Consider the following 19391-nt stretch of genomic DNA (forward strand, 5'->3'; position numbering starts at 1 on the left):
TGAAGGGAAGCGTATAGTGGTGTGCTCCAGGGCTCTTCAACATCTTCATCAATGATTTGGATGAGGGGATAGTTGGGGAACTCATCAAATTTGCAGACAACACCAAGCTGGCAGGAATAGCCCAAACTCCAGAAGATAGGCTTAAGATATAGGAAGATCTTGACAGACTTGAACATTGGGCGCTAGCTAACAAAATGAAATTCAATGATGAAAAAAGTAAAGTTCTACATTTAGACATGAAAAACCAAATGCACAGGTACAGTATAGATGTTACCTGGCTTAGTAGTAGTAACTGTGAGAAGTATCTTGGAGTCCTAGTGGACAATCACTTAAATATGAGCCAGCAGTGTGCTGTAGCTCCAAAAAAGCCAACACAGTGCTAGGCTGCATTAACAGAGGGATAGAATCAAGATCATGTGAAGTGTCAATATCACTTTATAGTGCCTTGGTAAGGCCACACTTGGAATACTGCATCCAGTTTTGGTCACCACGATGTAAGAGTACAGAGAAGAGCAACAAAGATGAAAGAAAGAGTACAGAGAAGAGCAACAAAGATGATTAGGAAGCTAAAACAAAAAGAACAGTTGCTGGAATTGGGTATGTCTAGTTTAATGAAGAGAAGGATGAGGATGACATGATAGCAGTGTTCCAATATCTCTGAGGTTGCCAAAAAGAAAAGGGAGTCAAGCTATTCTCCAAAGTATCTGAAGGCAGGACAAGAAGCAATGGATGGAAACTAATCAAAGAGAGACTAAGGAGAAATTTCCTGACAGTTAGAACAATTAATCAGTGGAACAACCTGCCTCCAGAAGTTGTGAATGCTCGAACACTGGAAGTTTTTAAGAAGAGACTAGACAACTATTTGTCTGAATTGATGTAGGGTTTCCTGCCTGAGCAGGGGGCTGGGCTAGAAGATCTCGAAGGTCCCTTCCAATTATTATTATTATTATTATTATTATTATTATTATTATTATTATTATTATTATTATTATTAGTTGTTGTTTCTCAAGGAAGCTTTTATGACAATAATCATAAAATATGAATATAATAAAATTCTGGTCACCAGTTATTTCATTTGTTTTAATTATAATTGCTTTGGGTGAAATATTTTATATATAGCTTTTTGTACACATTTGTACACTTTTGTTCAAGTTGGGCAGCCATATAAATGCTATAAAACAATCAATTTTTTAAGCTATAATCCCATGCAAAGGGAATTAGATTCTTTGAAAATCAAACATATAAAAGATTGGCAAGACAAACAAAGGTTGTGTTGTTTGAGAAAGTATCCGATAATTATTTGATACCATGATTGATACACAGTTTGGTCTCTCCAAATGTATAATATAAGACTGGTTGAAAATGAAAAATGCTCTTATTTAATGAATAACACTACTTCCCCCCTTCTCTTCTCTTCCCATCCCAACTCTCTTCAAGACTTCATTCACTTTATCCTGGGCAACATATCTTTTAGCAAAGCATCCAGAAGTGCAGGATTCTATCTATAAAGAGATAGTTCACAATTTGGGAAAAGATAAAGTTCCTAATGCTCACCATATTCCCAACTTGCCAATGATTAGAGCCCTTCTCAAAGAAACCTTAAGGTGAGTGTATAAAAGTGTAAGATTTCTTATTACAAGCCTTCTTTTTACAACAGGTTGGTTCTAAACTGCATGCTAATAAGAAAAGACATATACATAGCTTCAATATGCTATATTTTTATATTTAAATCAAATTCAGTTGATTCCATTGTCCTGTTTTATTTGCCTGTTTCTTTAGTCTTCATATTGGAATAGTTTGAGATGTAATTGTTACACTATTAGATTTTTTAAGAAATGATAAAGAAAAATGTGATAAATAATTTATGATTGGACAGCTATACATACTTTTAATAGTAAACCCTTGAGAATATATGGATTTGAGATAGCATGCTATTTATTAGATAGAGCCATTCAACTGACTAGTGACTGAAGGTGGCTCACAAAGAGTTGAAACATAAATTGACAAATCAATAGTACCAAAGCAAAATAGCAGTTGTCCTGAGGAAGATTAAAATTTAAATTCATAAACACTCCAGCATGTACAAATCTTCCTAGCCCAGTGCTTGCCACAAGAACCATGTTTTTAAAGTCTTCTTAGCATTAGGGCCCCAGGATCTTAATCTTATTATGGCTTTGGAGCCATAATAAAAGAGTCTAGGGCCTTAGGGAAATGGTATTCCTAAGGGAAGGCTTAGTGATAGAAAAGATGTACTGCCTGGGTTCAATAAAATGGCACTCTTTATTGATGGACCTGAAAGATACTAACCCTGTCAGATCTTATAGGCTAGGAAGAGAAATTGGAAAATGGTGATTCCACAAATATACAGACACTAAGCCACAAAGGGTTTTATAAGTGTCTATCAGCAATTGAATGTAGAAGCCAACTAGCAAACAGTGCAGCTCACAGAGTAATGGCAAACACTTAGGTTTACCGATAGTTTTACTGTAGGGGCTGCAGTATTCTGAACCTGCTGTAGCTTCCAAGTTTTCTCAAGGACAAACTGATGTACGGTGCATTGCAGTAATCCAGTAAAAATTGAGTGATGATGAGAATCTGGAATTGATACACAAGGTGGATCTGTGCAAAGGCTTTCCTAGCTGCAGCTGCCACCTGTATTTTGAGCACAAGTTGAGAATCTTAAAGGATTCCTAGTTTGCACACCAGTTCTTTCCGTGGAAATGCAGTCCCATTGAGAACTAAAGCTGGAAACAGGATAGTAACTCAGTCTTACTAGAGATTAGCCTAAGCCATTGCACCCCATCTATTTCCTAATAGGCTCTAGGCACTGTGACAGAATCTTAGATTATTTAAAATAATACAAAAAGTAGCACATAATGTGTCATTAGAGAAGTTATTAAGATTGCCAATAAACTATACCAACCAGCTTGCCAGACTGTCAAGCAAGAATAAACAAGTAATTAGAGAGTAGGGAATTAAAATTTAAAAGTAAGAGCTTCCTGTTTAATTAAAATTTGTCAGCTTTTTTATTGTGAAATTTGGTTGGAAGCTTTCTACACTAGAGTAGAGTAGAGTAGAGTAGAGTAGAGTAGAGTAGAGTAGAGTAGAGTAGAGTAGAGTAGAGTAGAGTAGAGTAGAATAGGGTAGAAGAATGGACTGGACTGGACTGGACTAGACTGGACTGGACTGGACTAGACTAGACTAGACTAGACTAGACTAGACTAGACTAGACTAGACTAGAATAGGAGTTGGAAGGGACCTTGGGGGTCTTCTAGTCCAACCCTGTTCAGGTAGGAAACCCTATACCATTTCAGACAAATGGTTCAGTGGTTTATGTCTCTTGTTTTCTGAGCAATTTAGAGGCTGCTTTGCTGTGTTTTTCTTATCCTAGCTATTTATGCTTTAGAAGAAAGGAGAACATTTCACAAATCTATTTGAATGAAACCCATGCAATTATATGGTTGACACTTTGCAGCTCTTATATCCTTCAAAATGTATTTCTTATATATATAGTAATTTTTCCAAAATGAATTTATTAGAATTCTGCTTCCCAACTGCCTATGTTTGCTTTCCTTTCAGGATTACTAAGAAAATTAACCATTTCTGTCATGGGCCAAAATTTATTAAGAATCTTGCCATTTGGATCTCCATGTCAGCTCTTAAATGACAAACAGCTTAGTTTTGGGAGGTGGAGGTTCTTTTTAATGAATATAGATGATAATGAGAAACAGATACCAATTTTATTCTGATTAACACTACAAATTGACATAGTCATGTGTACAAATATTAAGCTAAATAGCTACTAAATACCATATTTCTTTAATATATTCATAATCTTAACTAAATATTATATGCATCAGAATCAATTTTCAAAGTACTAGATCAACAGAGTATCATACTTACTAAATTTGGATGATTTTTGGCTTAAAGCATTAAAAAGCACTTTCATAGAAGAGCTTTGTTCTACTTCAGAACCAGCTCTTGATCTGAGCCAGCTAGTTTTGAGAACTGAAGAGATTTTATTTTCCTCTTGGCACTGATGTAGTTTAGTTTAAAGCATTTAAAAAGAAGCAAACCTTTTTTTTCCTTCACAACACTGTGGCTCTAGTGAGCTTGATTCTGATTTGTTTTTGACACTGTCTAGAACTCTTGCTTCATAGCACTTCTTGGTTCCTGAACCAAGAATTCTACCAACTCTGAACAAGAATTTGTTTCTGGCTGTAGGTTCTGTGTAGAGTGTATCTCTCTCCCAATCCAAAAATCTACAACTATAATTAGAGCTACAGTATTGGGAAAATCCTGATTATCCACAAACTATCATTTCCTACCATAACTTGCAAAAGACTTTAAATACAGAAATACAGGAGAAAAGGTGGCTTTGAAGATGATAAGCTTTTCTCATGGCTGCCACTCCTAGTTGTTTGTTTGCTTCAAACACCCAGACAGATTCATACAATATGAATGAAAATGTGGATAGAGATGGAGTAAAAGAGCTAGCAATTTATTTTATTCTCCTTTTAGATACAGTGAGAGTGAGGAGCTTTTTTGCCATGCCAAAACTTGCCCACTTTAATGTCTCCCTTCTTGTTTTTTTTATATACAGTGAGAAGAGATAGAAAAATGTTGCTTAAACTTTTGAGCTAATCTTAGTTTTTGATCCTCAAATTCTGTGTTGGAACTCAATTTATAGATTTATAGATTACCCTCTGATTAAAACAAGATAGGAATAAATAATAGTTTATGTTTATTACTAACTGGTACCAGAATATACTAGAAAATTTAGTTCCATAAATTTCAAAACAATATTATTTTTTTTAAAAAAAAAAGGTAAAGGAGTTCCTGCAGATTTTACTCCACTAGTCGTTGCTGACTATAGGGGGCAGTGCTCATCTCTCTTAACGCCATTGAGATAGCATTGTCCGAAGATATTTCCGTGGTCATGTGGCCGCTTGATGTCACAGACCTCTGTTCCCACCAAAGTGTTACTTATTTATCTACTCACATTTTCATGCTCTCGAACTGCTAGGTTGGCAGGAGCTAAGAAGAGGATGGGAGCTGGGGCGAGGACGGGAGCTTTCCAGCCAACAAGCCGAGCGGCTTAATTGCTGAGCCACTGTGTTGCCCCAATATTTTCAAAAGCTGCATATACAATAAATTGCTTTTGAAGCCACTATATATAGCTATATATAGTATTTTCAAAAGCTAAAGGAGAAGCTTTTAGTCTCTTCTTGTAATCCAAAGAGAATGAGCACAAGAGACCAGAGTTCATGCTGTTTCATTTTCTAAGAGGAAAATACAATTTCCCATTAGTTTTAACCTAATCTCTATCTCCAACATTGGCTGGCAGAAAATTTGGAGAAGGGAAAACAATGGTGAACGAATATATTTTCTTAGTAAAGATAATGCGAAATATGCAACATTTGAACACAAAGGTTAATTTGTCAAGTAGAACCAGAAGTAACTGATGGATTTATCTTCCAAGAAATTGAATAAATTCTTGTGAAACCATCATTTTCTAGGGCAAGATTTTCTCTTACTGTCTCCAATGAATTCTATTAAAGCATTAAACTTTATTTTGATTTATTCTGTACAAAAATCATACAACCCCCCCTAAACAGACTGCTTTACTTAGAAGTCCTTTCTAGAAATATGTTGTAACTGCCTTGTATGATTTCTAGCTAAAAAAGATGTTTCACTGTCTTTATCATTTTATTGGGCGATAAGTGCCTGATTTGTTGTAAAATCACTCCACTGAACATTGTGAGAATATTTCTAGCTAAAATTGTATAGGATTTGTAATGGCATGTGAGAGTGAGGGGAAGAGATGCTGCCTAGGAAACGGTCAGACTAGGGGAGGGGAGCTGCCAATGGCTTAACAGTCAGAGAACAAAACTTAGGAAAGGCCCGCCCTAATGGACCAGGCCGTTAAACGTGTTGGTGGGAGATTTGTGTTTTCAGATTTGCAAGTTTCTGTTAATGTTGCCTTATAACAAAGATGAATTAGTTCACCTGGTCAAAATACCTGTCTGGTTTGCCCTGGTTTATTGATCACATTGTATTTGTTATTTTTATTTTCTATTTCTGTTTATTTATTTTATTCATCACTTTTAATATTTTATCTCATTCTATTAACAATTATACAATCTGAAACTCTTCACAATCTCTCTAATTTTTTTGTGATCCTGAATAATGTAATGTATTTGTTATCATCAAAATATTCTGAATATGATATAGACAGTAAATTTCTAACTGACACTTATTTGTAGATTATTTCCAGTATTACCAGGAAATGGTAGAGTGACACAGAAAGATATGATTGTTGGAGGCTACTTGATACCTAAAGGGGTAAGTAGGGCAATGATTCTTTCAGAAGACTGAGAAACAAAAAGCTGAAGCTTTATTTTGGGTACAGTAGTACTTTGGTATTGATTGTTTATTGGTTCCAGGAGGCGAGATGAGTACCAAAAACTGAGTACCAAACAATTTTTTTTCCCATAAGGAATAATGTGAATTACAAGGCAGCTAACAATGACAAATTCTAGCTTGTACATTGAGTACCAAACAAACGATCAGTACCAGGACAAATTTTTTGCGTCAAAATGCATTGAGTACCAAAGTTTCAAAGCAGTTGAGTACCAAAGTACCACTGTATATAAAAATATGAGGCAAGAAATTGTCTCATATTTGATTCATTTAGTTTTAATATGAGATTATTAACTTAAAACACTGAAATAATCTATGCCTCTTAGCTGCCTATCCTTAAATTATGATTTATTAACAGTATTCTCATGTGGGGACTCTAGAAGAGGAATCTGAAACTTTTTCAGGCATTTGAACCTGTGAATGGAATTTCTAATCAAGAATCAAAGCTCTAGAAATTTGGCTGCTTTGGAATGGATGTCTTTTGCCCTTGATCTCTCACACAACCCTACTTTGAAAAATTTTGCTCTAGAAGATTAAAAGCAATATATAGATCCAGACTGTTTCTAGACAGAAGGCTTATTATTATGGTTAAATAATAGTTTTCTACTGTGAACTGCAAAACTATTTATAAAAGAATGTCTGATTATTGAATATAAGTTCATTTTACACCAGTGACTTAGAACATAGCATTCTATTTGGATGAACATATTTTTCCTATTTCACTCTTCCTAACTATTTCTTTCCCTGCTCAGTAATGAAAACACCCAGATTCTTATACTCTATTGTTCAGGTCTTTTTTCTCACTTCAAATCCCATAAAGTCTTCCACAGATTGAACTAGTGGTGCTACTATATTTTGATTTAAATCCTGCTCAGTGATTGGGTGAAAGCATCTCCTGAATTTCAATAGAATTAAAAATGTACACGGTCCTGTAGAGATACAGGGTATCACAGTTTCTTGAGGAAATATCAATTCAGCAACTTTCACAACTTACCCCTTGTAATCAGATACTTTATATCACATTACTTTCACAATAATGGATATGCTGTTGAAATAACCATTGATGACAGTTAAACAATGTCTGTCCAGACACAGAAAGGATTTAAACAAGATACTCCTCAAATTATGATACCGAATAATGTGGAAAAAAAACAGCTCAACAAAGTCAGACCAGAAATACTGTAGCACCATATTAGAAAAAGCAATAGAACGTACTCACTATCTTCTATTCCCAATTTTATTCCACATGGATGCACCAATGGCGTTCCTACATGTTATGGAACTGCCATGGAGTTGAGAAACTAAGTTAATATCAAGATAGCTTTGCAGTCTGTTTCTGAGTTTCTGAGTGGAGAGTTTCCCACTAATGGGAATTCACATTTCATTCCACCTTCATAATCCAATTCTGTCTCCGCCACCTTCAACCCTGCTTTGCCACTTCTGTCCAATTGGATTTTGTTTTGTTTTTTTTAAAAAATATTTTCCTCATAGCTCTGCTGATGGAAGAACAAGAAAGAAGGCAGACTCTTGGCCAGATGCCATTTTTGTACTCTCTGATTAATTAGAGTGAATACTGACCTTGCTCAAGGAAAAGAAAACTAGGTTACTTGCCAGCAATATGCACAGGTATAAAAGTGCTGCTTATGTTGGGGTGGGTAGCCAAGTGAAAGGGGATCTGAAATATGTCAATAGTGATTTATAATCCATTGTGGACAGCAGCACTTTTCTAAAACAGACATTGAATTGCTAATTTGTATTTGCTAGTTTATGAAATCTAAGATGGATCTGATGAGATAGACTTTGGTTATAAATTTCCCCTCCCACAAATACTAAGTAAATTTTAAAATAATGTTTTTATGATGTTAAAAAATACTGGTAGGTTTAAATACAAACTTAATAAATAACAACTATTATTCTAATTGTTACAACTGTGTGTCTATTACACTAATAGCTTATTCAGGGCTATTGTGATTTTATTTTGAATCGTATCTGAAGCAATATATAACATGGTAAACATTTTTGTCATACTGTTTTAATATTTGTGAAATTATAAAAAAGTATATGCACTTGAGGATTGATTTATATATATTCTACAATATATTTACTTTATTAGACACAATTGGCACTCTGTCATTATGCTACTTCATATCAGGAAGAGAATTTTGCCTCAGCAAAGGAGTTCCAACCTGAACGCTGGCTAAGGAAAAACAATATGGATAGGGTAGATAATTTTGGATCCATCCCTTTTGGCTATGGTATTCGAAGTTGCATAGGCAAGCGAATTGCTGAATTAGAAATTCATCTTGCACTAATACAGGTAAACAAGTTATACCTACTAAAACGTCTTTTGTTGAAGAAAAATATAAAATGTTACGGTAAAAGGAAAAAATGCAGTGAACAAGCAACTACTGTTTTTTAATCCTGTAACTGCCCTACATATTCTGAAAAGCACCACTTCAACCATTTGAATCAGAGAGGAAGATGTTAGACTTCTAGCACCTTCTCTCTGTCTTTTCCTCTAAGTTAGAGGTAGAAGAGGCTTATTACAGCCTGTTTTAAATGGTGGCAGGGCTTGCAAATAACAAGTGTGAATAGACATTCTATTCAGAACTACTGCTAGTTCTCTTTTGGCTTCTTACCTTCCATTCCTCAAGACTGAGGAGAATGAGTTCCCTCCCACCCCCATTTATTGGCTGTTGTTATCTAGAATAACCTAAGCTCTATTAAACAAACATTCTCCTTGAATATTCTGAGTCAGCAAGGAACTCTTAATTCAGTGCTAAAGCCAGGGGAAAAATATTCTCTACCTTGTCTTCATCAAGGCTAGGCGGGCTTGGTGATTCAGAGGATAGCTATTTGAAGTTTTTTCTGCCCTAGTTTCTTTTTACAGACCAAACACTGTGTTGAAAAGGAAAAATTCAGTTTTCTTTGCTGCCAATTCCAGAGAATAACTAGATATTCCAGATTCCTTAGAAAAACTGGTGCTTTATATGAAAATGCCCCTTTTAATTCTATTCTGTAAAATCTGAATGAGGATGTGGGGAAAGAATCAACTGCACCACAATTATTATTAGCAATAAAGCTAAGAACATTGTAGAACATAAAGGTAAGAGATGACAGATGCTATCACATATTGGAAAAAGGAAGATGTCCCACATCTTCTGTTCACTTTCTTCATAAGCAATGAACTGTATAAAATTATAGAAAATAAATAAGGCAGCAGGTCCTTTGGGTAAATCTAGTGCAAAAAAAAAAGCTACTTTCCTCTCTGAATCCTTGTATTGAAACTGTACCAATCTTCTCAGAAGCATGGCAAAAGAATTAGAGTTTCTAAGCAATCTTTCATTGTCTGAACATCAGGTACTTGATTTTTCCCTATCCAAGAGTACAGGTAGTGCTTGCTATCCACAGTCTCATTATCCATGGTTTTATATATCTATAATAAAAAGAGACAAGACTTTAGTACTGTGTTTCCCCGAAAATAAGACCGGGTTCTTTTTTTTCTTTTTTGGCCTCCAAAAGAGGCACCAGGTCTTATTTTGGGGGGATGTCTTTCATACTCATCTCCAGCACTGACAGCCCCGCCCAGCTGATCCACTTCTTCTGGGGCTGAAGGAGCAGCTTCATTCTGCAGCTGCATTCCGGCCTGCATTTTGCAGTCAGGCCTTTCCATAGCTCAGTCCTCGGCTGCAGAGGTCTTGCAGAACCGAGCTCAGGCCTGGCTGCAGAAGATGCCTCAGAAGAAGTGGGCTGGCGAGAAGAGGCCTGGCTGCAAGGTAAGCAGGTGTGGGGCGCGTGGTGCAGATCCACCCCCCCCATCCCTAGTCCTAGCTTGATTTTTAAGTTTGTGCATTGTCCCAAAACTAGGGCTTATTTTTCGGTAGGCCTTATATTATGCCCACCCCCAAAAATCAAGTTAGGGCTTATTTTCAGGGTAGGTCTTATTTTGGGGAAAACACAGTATATCTGTAATTTATCTGCTACGTAGCTGCAGTTTTGGCCTTGAGGTGAGTTGCTTTTTGTTATTTAATATATATAGAAAATGGATAATGGGCTTCCATTTACATAAAATGTAGTTTGTTAAGTATTAGCTTTAGGCTATCTATTCAGTATACTAATATTGCCCCTTCTTGCTTGGTCAAAAAGGTGAAAATGGCTTCCTTGCACCAGCTGGCCTTTTTTTCTGTTTGCAGTAACTTGCTGAACTGGCCATGCCATTCACGATTCATGCTAGCTTTCCTCTTGCATGTTTCATGTTATTTCACAATCTCAGTTGAGGGATCTGTCAATTATATTGCTCCATCCTGAATTGCCCTGCAGACTGCTTATGGCAATCTCCATCATGCCTTTGGATGCTCCCAGTGCTTGCAAACTGCTTATGGCTCATTTCAGTTGTCATGAATGGTTTGTGTTAGAATTTATGCTCAGCATCATGATCAAGAAATCTCTCTAACTGAGACTGTGAAAGAAGCCAGCTTGAGCCACTGTGACATAAGTGGGGTAACTCTTTCAATTGCCAACAAATTAAGTTAATTCATAGAAGACGACAGAATCAGTTTGGTTAAAGAGTCAGGCTAGAAACAGGAGACTATAGTTCTAATTCCACTTTAGGTACAAAGCCATCTGGGAAACCCTGTGCCAGTCAGTCTGTCTCAGCCCTAGGAAGCTAGCAATAGCATACAACTTCTGAAAAACCTTGCCAAGAAAACTGCAGGGACTTGTCCAGAGAGTTGCTAGGTGTTAAAAACTGACTCAAAGGTACATAATAGAACCAAAAATAGAAGAAGACACAAGCTATTGTGAGGATGTCATAGAGCCCTTGAACCTAGGCTGATCCAGTGAGATCTGCTCTGACCAGGGGAGAAGGAAGAAAGAATAAATGTAGATAAATTGCACAGAGCAATTCAATTCAAGTTTATTACATCCTAAGGCAGATACAATCTAAATATTGAATAAAAAAAGTATTACACCTTTCTATATGTATGGGCATCTGTATAAGAGAAAAACATTACTAATGGAGTCTAAAATAATTAAAAACATAGTTACTAAAATAAATCCAAATAAAATACTATTAGAAGAAGTTCCAATCTTAAGTAATGGTACAGTGTGTCATACAATGACAGCACAGAACCGTGCAACTTGAGATGTTCTTTTTGAATCCTTGTCTGAGAATAGTAGCATTAAATACAAATCACATTCCTTACCTGAAAATGTCTTCAAGGCAAGATATATAAGGTTCTGTCTAGTCCTTATACTATAATAGCATATGGCAGTGGTGGCGAAGCTATGGCACGGGTGCCAGAGGCGGCACTCAGAGCTTTCTCTGTGGGCACGCGCGCCATCGTCCCAGTCCTAGGCCTTCAGCTGGGTTTTATAAAACCTTTTCATTTTAGGCTTCTGCCGCCATGTGCAAAAAAAAAAAAAAAAAAGGTTCAATCAGTCAATTTCAACTTCTCGCCGGAAAAAAAAAGATCTTGCAAAGTTGGAATTGATTGATTGAATTTTTTAGTCCCACCCAGTCTGTCATTACCACTGCAGCCACGCCCACCCAATTGGCCACGCCCACCCAATTGGCAACACCCAGCCAATAGGCCACACTCACCCGGCACTTGACAATGCATAAGTGGGTTTTGGGTTGCAGTCTGGGCACTCGGTCTCTAAAAGGTTCGCCATCACTGGCATATGGCCTATTTTTTCTATTGAATCATCACCATGATTCATGAACATAACCAAAAATGCATAGGAGTGCCTTTAAAACATCCAAAATGACTGCTGAGGGCATAGAATCCAACCTGGCTAAAGTGAAGGCTAAATGTAATTTTAAAATTGGAATGGATGATAAATATGTGGCTGGAAGAGACCTTTTGGGGAGCAAATGATAAATAATGGAGTGTCACTCCTTACTTAAGCTTGTTTGAAAATCTATATCCAGCTTCATTGCTAAAGGGCAGCTCTAGCATTATCAAAGTGTAATGCGCACAGAATTTCCCTAGAGAAGCCCAGCAACTGACTTTATCTAGGGCTTTTAAAAGCCATGATAATTTAAAGCGATCTCTAAATACTAATAGGGTCACATCTATGGAGAGTAGGCCAGAAGATAAGAAGAAAAGGCCATGCTCTAGCATTCATCAAAACTTTTTTCACATTTTTGACACTATTTGGGAACATCAAAATGGAACAGAACACTTGTATGAGATGAGAAGTGGATGAGGACTATATAGGCTTTGGAAAGTAATCTCATTCTATTGGCATTTTCTCATTATTTGAGGTTTCATCATCTGTAATTTTATATTGGAATGAAACCCTGCACTGGAGGAAAGAGCAAACAGTTTCTCATGTGCTTTGTCTTGTCCTTCCTAGATGGCACTGTGAGTCAATCTAATACTGTAATGCCTTTTTTTAACCCTTTCCGTCCTCCTCTTAGCTCATTGATCATTACGTAGCTCTAGAAGAGTCACCTTATTTGTTTCAATTACCCTCATTCTCAGATAGTTAACTGTACTTTTTTAATTTTTGAAAGTTTTCTATATACATTTCTGTATATAGGTTTTGTTTTTTAACAATGGGTTTTTTTCTTCTTTTATCTTTTTCCGGCATATTTGTTTTGGTCTTTGTATAATTAAATAAATACAATGTGTAGTATATTTTATAAGATGTGGACTTCTAGAACTATTAATTATTATTGCTGCCTTTCTGATATTTCATTTTTATTAATCCTGATATTATTCCATTTTTCCTATTAGTTACTTCAGCATTTTGAAATAAAAAGATCTCCAAAAACTAAATCAGTTTTTGCCAAAACTCATGGATTATTGACGCCTGCAGATTCCATCAATGTGAAATTTGCTGACAGGAAATGAGAGCAGTAATGTTAAGAAGATCTCCAGTTTCAGCTTTGATGCAAAGTTCCTGAAGCTTCTCTTAGCCATTATGGGATTTTCCTTCTAAGCTTTAGATGCCTTCACAGAAGCATATCTGTTTCCTGAAAAGTATTATACATAACACAAAATGTTATGTAAGTATCAAAACAATCCTTTTATATGCTCAGAATTTTGTTTATCTCTGAGAGATATAGTAAAGGCAACTAATGCATCAATTTACTATCCAGCATTTGGGCTGTGGGTGCTTCAAAAATTATTTGGAAGAAGTATCTTGGACCTCCCATGAGCACCTTTCTTTTATTCATTAAAGCTTGAAAAAGGAGGATCTGCTTTAATGAACAGAAGAGAGATGTTTCAAACTCACACCAGTGTATTCCTGAACTGTTTTTGTAGAGATCATAGCCCTATTAGAATCCTTAAGCACAAATTTTATTGTATCGCTTTTCTAGAAAATTCTTTACAAGAATCAACACGTTTATTTTAGTAGCCTCAAATATATTCATGTTAGTTACTGATCACTAAATCCTTCTTCTCAGTTTAAAAAGAGTTAATGGTTTATCTATAAATGGTTAAATGGTAACAAATTTACAAGTTAGAATAGTTTCAGTTATCACATACCTCATGTAAAATCTTTGAAAAAAGAACATTCTTTATGTGATGGAATGTATTTACCGTTTCTGTGTCCTTTCTTCAGTGTAATTTCAGAAATTTCTGTCTTGACTAAGCTTTATTTCCAAATATAAAGAGGTCTTAAAGAAAATTCTGAAATCTATAGCTTGTGCTTATTCAGAGGGCTGATCTTTGTTCCCTGAAAAGCTGTGGTGGAAATAACATATACAATTTTGTAGAATTAAGCAATATAAATGGTAAAAAGAATCGATTTTTATATTTGTCCATTTTTATTGACTGAAAATACAAATGTCTTTTTAAAATGTAGTTTTCATTTTAAAATAAAAATTGACTTTAGTAGCCTTGCATTCTTTTTTTTAATTGCTTGCTTTTATAATTTACTATTTGTGGGGGCTACTGCCCTCTCTAGGATAGACAGATAATGACATAGTTTTGCATATTCAAAAGACAGACACTTTCTAATTGTTTGCACAATTATATAGCTAGTAAATACCAGAAGGTTGTGTTTGAATGATTTTATTGTGATAAGACAGATTGCAGCAAGATGGTATTTATAGAGGAAGTTTCATTAAATTAAAAACCTTGTACTAAACCATTTTATGTCTCTTAACAAAACATTTTGCTATCAAAATGGAGCATACATATTTAATGACACACTGACTACAGTATAGGTTTACTAGGTAAAGGTTATTTAGTTCAAAATATTTACATTAGTAATTTAGGACACACCTGATACTATTTTATCTGTTATCACTAATCTCAGCTTTGTACTTATTTTCCAAATGTATAAGAATATGCCCAGCTTTCTCTCTGTATATCACTGGATGGTCTCCAGAGAGACAGAATGGGACAATTGGTGTTGTCCAGATTATTGTGCCCACTTCTTTGCAGGACCCCCACCGCAGCCAACCCACCACCAACATTTATGTTTGGTGGGCCTCTTCTCCTGGTCGAGTCACTAAGGGACACTTCTTACTGAGTATTTTGCTGCACAAGACACTTAAATGAGCCTCCCAGTGCCAGTCCGTGTAGTGAAATGCCTAGGAAGAAGCGTTCCTCAGTGACTTAGCCGGGAGTAGGGGCAGGGCAGGACTGCCAGCAGACTATTGCTGGGGAAGGAGTGCTGTTGGAGAGCCTGCTGAACATAAATGCTGGTGGTAGGTTGGCTGTGGTGGGGGCCCACGGAGAAGTGAGCACAGTAATCTGGCTGATGCCAATTGTCCAAGACCCTAGAGAGAAGAGTGCAACAAAAAGCTTACTTAGCTTCACTATGTAAACTTGCTTTCAGCAGATTCTTTACCTGAGGTGGAATGAAAGAACAAAGTCTGAGTCTCAGTTTGGATACCATATGGACCTGAATTTTAGGCTATTTTATTAGCTTTTTTAAGACTGTAATATTTACTGGTACAATTGTAAATTTACTGGTGACTATTTTGTATGTTAATTCCTATTATATAAGAGTTTCAGGAGGGCATATGTTAACAATACAATAAAATTAATAATTTTGATAACATTCTATGTGTTCCTTAAATATTATCGCAACAAAAAAAGAACTGAGCAGTTGTTATATAAGGGTCAATCAACTGAAGAGGAAAAAGTGCTAATTCTGTCTATAGGTCCATAAAAAAGACTATACCCATATAACTCTTTTCTGTTTCAAGTGATATATTTCCATTTTGTTTCACTGATCATTTTATTATTCAGCATTGTAATTCAATTAATAGATTGATCAATATCATCTTATAATAGAGCATTTTATTAATCCATCCTCAGATATGAAATGTGGCTCAGCCAATCACTCATTATCCATCCAACTTACATTCTAGGATTGTTATCCTAGTTATTACAAGTTGAGGAGGATTAAAGTCTCCACCTTCTGTTCTTGGAGAAAAGGTGGGATTCATCAGTTCAGGAGCAGCTTCATGTTGTCCAATCTCATCATGCTAACTGTATCAAGAAGCCAAATGGTTTGTTAATGTCTCTGCTGTGTGTATCCAAAACTGCAACAAAGCTGGTCTTTTCACTTGAAAGGCTACAGCTCTGCTGAACTTATAAGTGGTCCATTCTGCCTTTGGTGAGAACTTCTTCATCATCCAACTCCCATTAGTTTTGCCCAAGGGATTCAGTTTTCATAGCAGCATTCTATGTCTTTTGAGTTTTGCCGATATTGAGATAATTGCCATCAAGTTTTGTTTGAAGATTTGGGTAATGGAAATGATAGGTAGTTATAGGCATGCTCACAAATTCTCAGTGTACTTAGTATTTCAATTGACCCTCATTCTTTTTTTAGTTCATATTTTTTTCACCATTCTGAAGAGTTAAAGGTTTTTTTCATTTTTAGCTGGCAGTGTCATGATACGTTTAGGCAATATTTAACTATTTCTAGTATTTACCAAAATCATTATCAACAACAAAAGAGCCACTGGCTGTAATGCCTGGTATGTGAAATGAGTAAATCAATATATTGGCAGTAGAAGAGTGGGGAAAAGATCTGGTCATTAACTCACTAATATAATATTGATTGACTAACAAAGTGTCATGGATTTCCAGTTACTGTCTTTTAAACACAGGTAACACTCATTTATGTAGTTTATAGTAAAGCTGGAAATGTGGAAGAAAAACTGTAGACTTCAGCTATAATGAATATATAATAGTTCTGTGCTGCAAAAATCCAGAAGAGCAGTAGATGGTAGCAAGAAAATATAGAAAACTCTATTGGACATCCAGATTTAAGCAGTTCATCTCTGGGATGCCTACAGCTTTCCAATATTTCTAGAAACACTGCTTATATTTAGTACTTAATGATCGAGTACATATCCAGTTGAGTTTCTTTACATTTAACTTCTTTTGTCTTTTTGCTAGGAACTGTTACTCTGGTTATTACGGATTAATATGAAATATCTGATTTTTGTATAAATTATAAATGTTATTGAGGGAAAAGGGTCTGTTCTTGAGGGAAACTCCTGTACTTTAATGGTAAACATAAATATATATTTACATTAAATGATACAGAATATATTCTAGCACATCACTGCCTAAACTAAATTCATGAAGAGATTCTTTTAAATAGATACGCAAAGTACCACCAGATGGGGCTATTGTTTATTCTGCTTATTCATCTTCATTCCTAAATTTATTTTATGCTCAAAGTGGTCTCTCTCTCTCATATACATACATACATACATGCATACATACACACACACACACACACACACACAGCTTTTTTTTTTTGTCATAGAACAGAACGGAGTTCCGGCACCTTTTTTGGATGGAACCTTGTAGGGTAGGCAAGGCGGGCTGTATGAGGTGTGTGAGTTCCAGCATCCTTTTTTTTAAAACAAAAAAAGCAGTGTGTGTGTGTGTGTGTGTGTGTGTGTGTGTGTATGGCATGAAATCTGATTGGATGACTTTGAGTCATTTACTTTCTCTCAGTCAACTGACCTCACAGAATGAGTATTGTTGCGAAAATAGGTGGGAGTATTATGGGTATCACCTTGAATTGTGCAAAATAAAGGTGGGATATAAATGTAATCTAAATGGACAAAATGTAAAGTGGATGGATAATAAAGACTAAAAAGAAAAAAAAAAACAGATGCTAATTTTTAAAGCAGTTTCCAGAAGGATGCTGCTTCTATAATCAGCTAAGATAGATGGATGAATGGGTAGTTCAGGAACAAAAAACACCAGTGAATCTTAGCAGAGCAGCTGGAACCAATTTTTCCTCTCTACTATAATTAGGTGGTTACATGAAAACTTCAGAGAAAACAATTTGATCAGCTTTAATTTGTAAGAAAATGTTATCAAGGTGTCTTTTTAAACTGCAATTTAAATATATGGTTCCTTGTGTATTCTAAAGCTATGCAGAAAATTAAAATTAAAAAATCAGTTTTAATTGCCTCTGAACCATTTGTGTTATAAAGCCCTATTTTTTTCTCTGTGGAAAAGCTACACATTCTTTTCCACATTAAAGGTCTGCCAGAGTGTCTTTTTCTATTCTTGAAAGAAAAAGAAATTTCAACTTAAGAAAAAAAGTTTCAGTTGATGTTTTTGCTTATCCTTTTCAACTTAAGGGGAACTCTTTTGGGGGAAGGGAATGAAATAAGCAGTTAATCAAATGTCTTAATATATCTGATTGTTCACTAAACGATCAGATATGATGCTGGTTTTAGAGTTGACTGAAAGGGGCACAAAGATTCTTTTTATTTAAAAAAGAACACTCCCTCACACACATTTGATAGAAGCTAAAAAATACAGTGCAATTAATGAAGAAATAAAAAAAGCCTGTCTAATGTTCCACAAACCTATAATTGCCTTTAGCTAATTATAATAGTCTATTAATATTCCTTTCTGCTTTTTGTATGTTTACTTATATTTGTAAAAAGATTGTTACATCCCTAGTAACAATGTATCCAAATGGAAATTAAATTTTTCTACCCTGCTTCTGGAGCTTCTGATCAGCTGAATAAGTCAAGCATGGATCAATATTATTGAATGGAATGAAGGAACTACTTCATTTACATATTTATTCTATGAAAGATTAGTTACTTTAAAAGACTTATCTAATAGCAAGGGCTCATTTATTACTGGCAGAAGGCAATATACATTCCTTGGAGATGACCAGAAAGAGCCTATTTAGTTGCAGAATTAAGTTTCATGAAGGGTACTGTCTCCAGCTTATACATTTTTTCCATCTTCACTCATGCTACTATATATAAACAGTTTAATAGATGTGTTCTTTTATTTTTTGAAGAAATCTTTATTCTCTGTGTGGTCTCTTGTAAATAAAATGGATATTCCCACTTAGATAAGTATTCTTTAAAAGTATTCTCAGCTACTGCTTATGACTCCAAACCAAAGAGAGTATATCAAATCTGCCCTATACTGCTATTTTTGTTTAAAAAAGAGCTTGCTCTTTTTATTTTCTCTCCTTATTTCTGTGTACTTGCTTTCAATTACTTCCCTTTACTACTACTCATTGTTTGGTCTGATTGTTGGGTATAATCATGTGAAAGGGTAAACTACAGTACCAACTACACCAGGGGTGTCAAGCTGCTAGCCCATGGGCCAGTTTCATCATACTGAAGCCGTGCCCACCCCATGCAAAAAGAGTCACGATACGTCACGATATATCATGTGACATGGTGAGTTTGATACCCGTAAACTACACTACAAATGCAGAATCTTACTTTATACTTTTCATCATGCTACTAGACTTCAGATGCTGAGTCAGAAAAACTCTGAAGGAGACATAGTCTTTGCTATGAGATGGGTGGCTCTCTAAATTATTTAAATAAGTAAAGTCCATAAAGACTTTAGAAGCTTGCTTCCTGGAGCTAGACTGTTAGCTAAAGTCTGGATACTAATATGTACTGTCAAATCCACAAAGGAGTTTTGGCCTAACATTAGAATGTACTTTAGGATCTCCCAAAGGATTGTTTTCCAATAAGATATAAAGTG

General features: G+C 35.5%; 1 protein-coding gene across 4 annotated transcripts in view; it reads left to right on the forward strand.

Annotated features, from left to right (window-relative positions):
* Positions 1 to 15395, forward strand: part of LOC120298276 (cytochrome P450 27C1) — a 29432-nt gene extending 14037 nt beyond the window's left edge. For all 4 annotated transcript variants that reach the window (XM_039321838.1, XM_039321839.1, XM_039321840.1 and 1 more), the window contains exons 6-9: positions 1438 to 1604; positions 6267 to 6345; positions 8537 to 8740; positions 13167 to 15395. In XM_039321838.1, coding sequence (XP_039177772.1) covers positions 1438 to 1604; positions 6267 to 6345; positions 8537 to 8740; positions 13167 to 13283 — 567 coding nt within the window. In that variant the 3' untranslated portion in view covers positions 13284 to 15395. The remainder of the gene's footprint in view (positions 1 to 1437; positions 1605 to 6266; positions 6346 to 8536; positions 8741 to 13166) is intronic.
* The last annotated feature ends 3996 nt before the right edge of the window (positions 15396 to 19391 follow it).

The sequence above is a fragment of the Crotalus tigris genome, unplaced genomic scaffold, assembly GCF_016545835.1.
Source record: "Crotalus tigris isolate CLP2741 ecotype Arizona unplaced genomic scaffold, ASM1654583v1 scf7180000023829.5930981, whole genome shotgun sequence".
NCBI classification, from domain to species: domain Eukaryota; kingdom Metazoa; phylum Chordata; class Lepidosauria; order Squamata; family Viperidae; genus Crotalus; species Crotalus tigris.